The following is a 9,791-nucleotide window of genomic DNA, read 5'->3' on the forward strand; positions in this document are numbered from 1 at the left end:
TGAATGTGCATAATTATGTTTTATTTACATGTGATATATATATCTATATCTATATCTATATCTATATCTATATCTATCTATCTATATCTATATATCTATATCTATATCTATATCTATATCTATATCTATATCTATATCTATATCATATATATATATATATATATGTATGTATGTATGTATGTATGTATGTATGTATGTATGTATGTATGTATACATACATACATACATACACACACACAAACACACACAAAAGTACATATATGTGTGTGGGATTATGTTTATGTATGTATGTATTACAATGTTTTGGTGTCTTCTGGGTATGCATTTATCAAATACTTGAAATTTGAACCCCATCTTATCATTGTGAGCATACTAGGATAGGGTATATTTTAATAACCCAATAAAACTCATGTTTGAAAAACTGGGAATTCTGTTTGCACTCCAGTTCTAATCTGAATTTCTGAGACTGCAGGAAACCATCCCAAAAAAACAATATATAAATATATGTAGTTTTCTCTCAAGCTAAGGAGGTTGATGTTAGTACTGCCTTAGTTACTGATGCTATCAGAAATAACTTCATGTTGTAAGATTCCCTTTCATCTGCCTGCTTTTCATAGAAAATAGTCCTGGATCTCAGTTCAAGCTGGATTTTCTTCAAGATATTAGTTTTAAATTTTCTGTGTGCTTATCCTGAATGTCAGTTCAGCTTAATACATTATATTGAAATGAGCCTAATCATAATAATTAAAAGCTTGCATGTTATCTACAAACTTGATTCTATTTTTGAGGACAATTGAATTTAGGAAGGAAAAGAGATGGGCAATGCATTCCTATTGTACTTTTTTTCTCAAAGTTAATAGCAGTAGACTTATATACCGCTTCATAGGCCTTTCAGGCCTCTCTAAGCGGTTTACAGAGAGTCAGCATATTGCCCCCAACAATCTGGGTCCTTAAGACCCACTGTGTTTCATGGAGTTTACTATATACAGAATTGGGTGACAAATAAATTTGAATGCATGCATGCATGAATGAATGAATGATTCCCTGATAACTCTGCACAGAATTGGCTGCTTTCTGATGTAATGAGGTTGATTGGGCTACAAAGCAAAGTAGAAATATGAAATTATTTGAAAAGTTGGCTGTCTTTCAGGAAAACTCTGGCAGGCTCAGTTAAATGGATAATGCCAAAGCAAAAGGAAGAAGCCCTGTGACAGAATGTCTGCCTGGCTCATAAATCTGCAGACAAATTTAAGTTTTAACCTGAAGCTACATTTATAAGTATGTCAGTAAAATTAAATCAAAGCTTTCTTGCCTGGCCTGCAGGAAAGGAAATGCATCATGAAAAGAGAATGTTTTTCAGCACTCACCATTTTTTCTGAGTTGTCTAAACCCTCCAAGTTAGCACATTAGCCAAAAAAATTCCAGAGTGGAATGTGTTGAACTCACACATGATTAATATGGCACTCTTTAAGGAAGGATTCAAAGACCAAGTTTAGAGAGATGATTGTTATTTATGAAGCAGAAACATTTTAGTATTTCCAAGGGCATTATTTAAAAAGTCAGCATTATTCTACTACCTGCACTGAACTTGGTTTGACATTTCAAGTTTGCTAGATCTTTGAAAATGAAGGAATTTTAGATGTTCCAATTTTTGCCAGTAAGATTATTATTATTTTAAGGAGACAAAGCAGAACCAAAAAAAACAAAACTCCTATTTTTTGTTGCAACAGAATACCATGTAGATAGTGTTTTAAATGAAAAAAAAATTCATGCTTTCCTAATATATCTGTTCAAATCACTGTATATTATTATTTCATGGCACTATCAAATTAACTTCTGTACTGCAGTAGAATACATTTCTTTATTTTTTCCCCAATATTTAGCAGAGGACATTTTTATCAACAAATAACAGTTTACTAATAATTACTAATAACATTGTTCTTTCAGCTTAGTTCCTAATTTCATTTCAGTACTGGATTTTTAACAATAGTAATCATTCCTGTCCTTAAATGTAATTAATACTTTTCAATGTACACTTTTTATTCTAAAATCACACAGAAGCTTAATCATAACTCTTTATCTATTACTGCAAACAGATCTGTTAACATTCTGAAACCACCCACCCATTCAAATATTTCATATATATTGTATTCAGCAAATGAAAAGTGTATCAGGTGAAAGCTATTATTTTACAGTAGGTAATATAGTTAATATGTCAAGATGTCTTTTTAAATGCTCGTTATACTTTAATCAGAACATAGCTAAGGTTCAGAAGATAAAGTCACTCATTCTTGTCATAAATAATTCTGGTACTGTGCCAAGCTCAGAGGTCAAGAGCAAGATTAAATCAAGAACAGAAATGCTATGTCGGATCCAGAAGATGCAAGTGAGCAAGTGATGCCCTTTTAGATATTTAATCACAACTTATTCACCTTTTTCGCTATTGGCTCATTTCCTATTCCTTATACAATATGGGGCTCTTTCATGTGACATAGTGTCTATGTTCAAACAGTGTGATTGACCCAGTGTAATTATCCAAATAGAAATACTCTTTATATCAGTGGGTATACATGGTAGCACATGACTTGGTGAAATGGGGATCAGTCATATGATTACCTCCCACCTATTGCAAAGATTACTTGAAGGTTGTCACTTTTTGCTGCTTTTTTTCTATTATTATGTAGAAGGAAATTACAACACTACTACTAATAGTACAGTTGTAAGGGGCTGTGAAAATAACCTTGGGAACTAGGATAAGGAGCTCCCTCAGGCTAGACTATAATTAGACAAAAGATCTGAGCTCACAGAAAAAATGGATATAGAAACCTACCTAGTTCTCTGAAAATAAAGGCAATAGAGAGAAATATTTTCAGACTTCCAGGATTCCATTATTCCAACCTTATAAAGAAGGTAGGCTTACTATTCATGAATTTTATTTGTTGTCTGAATTACCACAAAACGCTGATTACAGTCAGCCTCTGAAAAACAGAGATTATCCATCATATTCTCTCTCTACAAGAAATTGTAGTTATTTCTACAAGTATTTCTAGACATTCTCTGTATACATTTTAAGAATGGTCCAGTTAAATGAATAAAAATATCCTATTTGTAATCTATTAAAAATGGCATTAGAGACCCATAGCCAGTTGTGCCCAAAATTTCAATTTGTTAAGTGCCCTCACTTTACAACCTTTATTGTCACAGTTCTTAAATGAATCACTGCAGTTCTTAATTTAGTACTAGAATTGTTAAGTGAATCTAGTTTCCCCACTGATTTTGCTCGTCAGGTCACATAAGGTGATCACATGACCTTGGGACAAATATCAAAGTATATGCCCATTGCCAAGCATCTGAATTTTGGTTACGTGCTTCAACAGTCATAAGTGTAAAAAACAGTAATAATTGTTTGCCATTGTAACTGGTCACTAAATGGTTGTAAGGTGAGGATTATCTGTATAGAGAATAATTGTTCAAGATGCAAGTCATTTTGGTAATCATAACTAAGATGAACAACTGTTTTGCAGCTGTGGAAATGGCAGTGTTCCTTTTTAAAAATTTACTGCATGCATGAATGGTGCAAAAATATATTGGAATAGACAGGATTACATTACTGTTTTTTTGTAGTGAGGCTGAGGGAAATAAAAATAACTACGTTGGCCATACCCAAGAACTTGAACAAAGAATACAAGAAAATGGTATGTTTTGTATTGTCAACAGGTTGAAGATTCCAAATGGTATAGCAATCTTTAGTTAACCAGTGGTTAGTGATTATTGAATTATTATTCAAAATCAGTATTTCTCTTTAAACTTGATACCAGGATAAAACATTTTTTTATTTTTAAACAGTGTGCTTGAGTTCAGTTCTAATGAGATACAATTAGCGAACATCAGATTTAAGGGCATGCAGTCATTCAATGAATCATTTCAATTCATTTGCTGTTATGCCAATGCCAACACAATTGTCTTCCATATATATATGGGCATGGGAACTGGAAGGCCACTGAAGTAACTCCCTTAATGTATTTTCCCTACCACTGAGGACATCATCTGAAAAAAAAAAGGCTGTGAAGTGAAGTTTCAAGATAGTGTTCTCTGTTGGGCAATGCTCATTTTTCATACTAGCTAAGTCTCCTGATGTAGGATGGATGCAAAAACATTTATTGCCAGATTATTGTATGAATCAAGTAATTGGTTACGTAGTTCAGTGAATGAATTTTACATATATTCTGTGGCTATAGTACAGTAATGGCTAACCTTTTCCGGACCAAGTGCCCAAAGTGTGTGCATGCACCTGAACCTCCAAAATGCAATGTGCATACAGCCCTCCATATGCATCCCATCCCATGCATGCATGCATGGCTCCTCTCACATACCACCCCTGCCCTGTGTGCATGTGCGGCCCCATGCGTGCACAGATCTCTGTACATGTGCATCCCCTCCACGTATCACGCCCCAGCACGTGTGCAGCACAAAGGACAGCTGGCTGGTGGGAGGTACATGCACATGTGCAGCGGAGCTGAACTGGGGCGATGGCTCACATGCCCTCAGGGAGGGCACTGTGTGCCACCTCGGGCATGTGTGCCATAGGTTCGACATCATGCCATAGTACATACCATACTATCATACCACTTATTTTATTACATCAGACAAAATGAAAGGCATTGTTATTGGAATTTTTAATTAAAAAGGTTGAAATTGACAAGCAAAAAATGTATTTTACAAAGTATTTACAAAACATTTTAAAATGTCTTACTTGAACTGTGTTTATTTCAAAGAAAAAGTATAAAGGTTAAAATATCTACATTATCTACAAATATATATTCTAATTTGATAACAAATCATAAGAAAATATTTTGATGCTTGAAAGAATGGAAAATATATCAGACAGCCATCTTAAAAAATAGAAAGCACATAAAAATTCATTAAATAATTACACTGTCAAATAAATAGGTTTCATTCAAATTTCATTTTTTCCTGCTTTGTATTTTTCCTTTTTGTTGAGCAATTTGTTCATATCATTATACCATATTATGAGGGGAAATAATTCCAGCCAATTGACATTTTGTTTAAAATAAATGTTTTAATTTCACTCTAATGAATCTAATTAAAACATTTATTTTAAATAAGTTGTCTTTGCTGCCAATAAAATATGTGATATGGAAAGTGCCTTTGAAAATTTCAGAGTAGTTGCTGTCTGCAGTATAAAATGTTTGACTTCCCATGGCAAAATATTCATTTTCTTTATTTAGATATGCATATATAAAATAATAAACTGTAGGCTTATAGACCAGTTTTAAAATAAGAAGAGTCACCTCTAAAAATTGTTGTTCAGAAAAGAATGCCCTTCTGAGTTTGGTCAAAGCCACAAATGTATATATACCCATTGAAGAAGCAACCACAACATAAGATGGGTTTTGTTAGGTAGTGACATCTGTAAAATAGAGAGTCATTAATAAATTGTGTGTGGGTGTATTTTTGTGTGGGTGTACATGTTTGCGCACCCCTACACATACATGCACACTCCACATACATTAAGTTCTTAACTTGGAGACTGCTTCGTGGTTTTACTGTTCTTTTTTCTTTCTTTATGTTGTTGATTTGGCTTAGCTTGCGTTGCTCCTTCAAAGTTATGACTTGATTCATTGTGTTGTCTTGTGTAACGTTTACACTTACAAGCTGTAACCACAGTTACTTTGTAGGTTCTTGTGCTTCCATCTTGACACTGCAGCTGAATCCTCTGGGTGCGAGTTTTGTCATTGACACATCTCCATTCCTGTGAACTTCTTCTGCTCCAGTACTTGGATCCATAACCTCCCCCAATCCAGTTAGGTAGCACTGGCAAAGGAAGGCATTCCCCAGCACATACTAACTCTTTCAAAGGGTTTATGCTAGTACATTGACCATCTGAAATGTATTTTGTTGATCTCAGTTCCCGACATCCAACTTGAACTCGACCTGTCCAATACAAAACAAACCCTTATTTAAAGTTTTGTATCAGAGATAGCATCAGACATAGCCTCAATGTTTATTGAAGGTCATTCATATGATATCACATTTAGCTCCACCCTAAATTACTATGTAGATCTCAGAAGGTTCATATCAGTTCCACTTTCAATGTCTTTATGCTGTTTTCTTCTTAATCATTCTTATTGCAAGATACTTCAGTTACAAAAGAAGCTAGAGCACAATCTATGTTTTGTCACATCACATATCACATTGCACCCATATTGGACAGCTATGTTGTACCTTCAGCATCATTTTTCTAGAGAAGGGAAATCATACTGGGTGCAGAACATAAATCATCCATCTCATATTACACTATGTATATTTTGGAAGAATGGCAGGATGGATAAGGATGCTAATTCCAATCTGTTACTATAATCAATAGGTATTTCTAAATGTCATAGATGAATGTGCATAATGTGCATGTTTTATTTACATGTGTGATATACATACATACATACATACATGCATACATATATGCATGCATACATATATGTATTTAGTGTCACAACCCCTGGTATGCCCAAAAATGGGAGGAGGCATACTGCTTCCTTTCTCTGTCTATCGGCTCATCACAAGAGACCATCCAGACAGAAAGCCATTTTTGTTGTTGTTGCCTTTGTTACATTTATGTTGTATGTATGTGTATATATATATATATATATATATATATATATATATATATATAAGATTTTTACAACTCCTGGTAAGCCCCAATTATGGGAGGAAGCTATATATATATACACACACATATACACACACACACAAGTACATATATGTGTGTGGGATTATGTTTATATATGTATGTATTACAATGGTTTGATGTCTTCTGGGTATGCTTTTATCAAATACTTGAAATTTGAACCCCATCTTATCATTGTGGAGCATACTAGGATAGGGTATATTTTAATAACCCAATAAAATTCAGGTTTGAAAAACTGGGAGTTCTGCTTGCACTCCAGTTCTAATCTGAATTTCTGAGACTGCAGGAAACCATCCCCAAAAAAACAATATATAAATATATGTAGTTTTCTCTCAAGCTAAGGAGGTTAATGTTAGTACCGCCTTAGTTACTGATGTTATCAGAAATAACTTCATGTTGTAAGATTCCCTTTCATCTGCCTGCTTTTCATAGAAAATAGTCCTGGATCTCAGTTGAAGCTGGATTTTCTTCAAGGTATTAGTTTTAAATTTTCTGTCTGCTTATCCTGAATGTCACTTTAGCTTAATACATTATATTGAAATGAGCCTAATCATAATAATTAAAAGCTTGCATGTTATCTACAAACTTGATTCTATTTTTGAGGACAATTCTTATAATTTAATATTCTTTGTACATGTTCTTAGTTAATATATAGCACTTTCTTTAGAGAAAGTGTGTTATAGAATTACACCACTGCTTGCAAGTGTTTGTCTTAAGAATTGAGTACCCCTGCACAACCTGAGGCAATGTTATTTCGTTTTTTAAAGGCAACTGACATTGTGCTAAGGTGCTGAAATAGCAGCAAATGCAGACATGTTTCTGCCTGCTTCACCCTGTATATATCCTCATAGAAACAAGCCAGGTCCTTATTTTCATAATTATCCCTTTGAAAGGAACGCACACCATGAATTTCATCACACATCTTTCAGTCTTACATATTCTTAAAGTAAATGTTATCATGGAAACAATATTTTGTAATTTTCTTATGATATGAACTTTTCCAATGTACTAAACTACAACTCTAAATTCCTGGATCTGCTAACATTTTGGGATGTTATGTTAATATGTAGCACACTTAAGTGGTTACCAGCCTTCATAAGGCCTATGCTTATATGTAAGGGAAAAAATAAGCAAATTAAAAATGCAAAATTTATTTTAGAACTTGTTGAAATTGAGTCTTTATGTAATTAGATTCTTCTATCAATGTCATTCCTTTAGAATCGGCATGTGTATTTTGAGGTACATTCAGTGTGGAAGTTATATGTAAAATCTACTGAAATAAAACTTAGGTATGCACTGGATTTACATAAAATGCCAACATGACTTGATTGGATTTAACTTTTTTTTTCTTGAGCCAAAGAGGCATGGACCACTACTGGACAAAATGAGACATCAGATATAGTAAGTAGTTTTCAAGAAGATACCAATTTTACATTTTCAGAGGACTTCAGATTCCTTCCTGAAGAATTCTGCTCCATCACTATGTTCTTTTGAATATCTGTATGATAAGCTTTCATGGTATTTTTTTTTTAATTCCCGGGACAGTTTACTGACAGTGAATAACTACTGAGCTATTTCAGTAATCTTGCATTGACATGATAGTTCCTGTATCTTCCAGTCACCTTTCCTAGAAAAAGTAATTAAGCCTTTCTGTCACTGAAAAATGAAACTATTTCCTTTAAATATCAGTGTTTTCATCGCATTTTCCTTTTATATATTTTTTGAACTAGGTTGAGGCTAAAGACAGACAAAAGACTTTTTGGTTGCTTATACTTCTCTCTGAGCAAGAACTAAGCAAGATGCTGGGCCTTGGGAGTGGGGAGAAAATACTTTTAGCTGCCCAAAGTTGGTTGATGATGGTTTGCTATATAATAGCTTTAAATGCATGCATACATTTTAAGGCAGGTTGGAGCCAAGATATTTGCACACCTGCTTACACATCTAGATCAGTGTTTCTCAACATTGGCAAGTTTAAGTGGGCTTGGGATTCTGGGACTTGAAGGTCAAGCATCTTAAACTTGCTTAGGTTGACAAAAGACTCATACTCACGAGGTCTCATTGATGCAAGTGCTAAATCAGTATTTTAAAAATATAATAAAGTGGGGGTGGCAATGGAACAAAACTCTGTCCCTGAAGGTAAATGTTAGCTTTATGAAATAGCTAGAGACAAATACTTGTCTCAAAAAGCATGCTTGTATTTCTAAACTAAAGACATGGATGTACACTAGCCTCAATGCTTAGGTTTTGGAAGACAGAGTTAACCTTGAATAAAGCTACTTTTTTCTCAGGGTGGCACGACTGATCTGTCAGTCCGAATTCGGACTTGGGTCTCACAGGAGGAGTGAATCAAAGGTAAACACTTGTACCTATCGCTGAGTTGATCCTCGGTCTGCTTTATGGGGAAAATCAGAAAAGGTCGTGCTTAATATTCTTCACTGCAGGATCTCAGTGAGCATGTCCGTCTGGAACACCCCTGTTTTATAAAGGAAATATACTATATCTGAATACACACACATATAATACTTACTGCTCCGATCGAATCCTGCATGTCTGCCTCCGTGCCTCGCTTGATTCATGGTGTTGTTGTGGCTACCGGGCGGGACAGTTTTGACAACGTGGGTATAAAGGATCTCGGTTGCATCGTTTTTGAATGCCACGCAGCTCTTCAGGAGCGCGCAGGCTAGCAGCAAACTCGGGAGGTGTAGTGCGGCAGCAAGCATGGTCAGAGCAATCGCGGAAACCTCTTGGAATGTAGGTGCTTCTCTGCTTCTGCGGCCACTTCTTCCCCAAGTGCCGCCCCGTGCCTGCGGAGCACCTTTATATAGTCCTAGGGGTTTGGCGCTCATTCAAATGTGAAGTTCCAGATGACAGCACCGCTGAGGCGAGGGTGGGATCCCCTGGAACGGCAGTGGGTCCGCTTTACCAATAGAAGCCTGAGGGGGTGGAGGAGGAGGAGCGAGCAAGCCAGCCGCGACCTCCCGCGGGAACCTTGGCTGGAAGTAAAGCGGCATGACTTCTCTTTGCCCTGGGCAGCAGCAATGCTCGCCCGGCTTTGCATTGAAGTGGGGGAGGCATCATCTTGTCT

At 35.5% G+C, this 9,791-nt stretch overlaps 1 protein-coding gene across 1 annotated transcript; it reads right to left on the reverse strand.

The window, feature by feature from the left end:
• Window positions 1-4,666: 4,666 nt before the first annotated feature.
• SOSTDC1 (sclerostin domain containing 1) lies at window positions 4,667-9,518 on the reverse strand. The gene is made up of 2 exons (XM_014076132.2): window positions 9,234-9,518; window positions 4,667-5,955 (listed from the first exon to the last, which is right to left on the reverse strand). The coding sequence occupies exons 1-2, from the start codon at window positions 9,424-9,426 to the stop codon at window positions 5,540-5,542; spliced, it is 609 nt and encodes a 202-aa protein (XP_013931607.1). The 5' UTR covers window positions 9,427-9,518; the 3' UTR covers window positions 4,667-5,539.
• Window positions 9,519-9,791: the final 273 nt, after the last annotated feature.

The sequence above is a fragment of the Thamnophis sirtalis genome, unplaced genomic scaffold (genome assembly GCF_051295495.1).
Source record: "Thamnophis sirtalis isolate CommonGarterSnake01/CBP01778 unplaced genomic scaffold, rThaSir2_p1.2 scaffold_4, whole genome shotgun sequence".
In the NCBI taxonomy this organism is placed as follows: Eukaryota; Metazoa; Chordata; class Lepidosauria; order Squamata; family Natricidae; genus Thamnophis; species Thamnophis sirtalis.

What these genes read in the sequence shown, in the direction of transcription:
- SOSTDC1 (XM_014076132.2), bottom strand. Translation starts at nt 9,426, where the DNA reads ATGCTTGCTGCCGCACTACACCTCCCGAGTTTGCTGCTAGCCTGCGCG. An exon ending in TGCAGGATTCGATCGGAGCA is followed by an intron (nt 5,956 to 9,233) that starts GTAAGTATTATA and finishes TGTATTGGACAG; the next exon opens with GTCGAGTTCAAGTTGGATGT.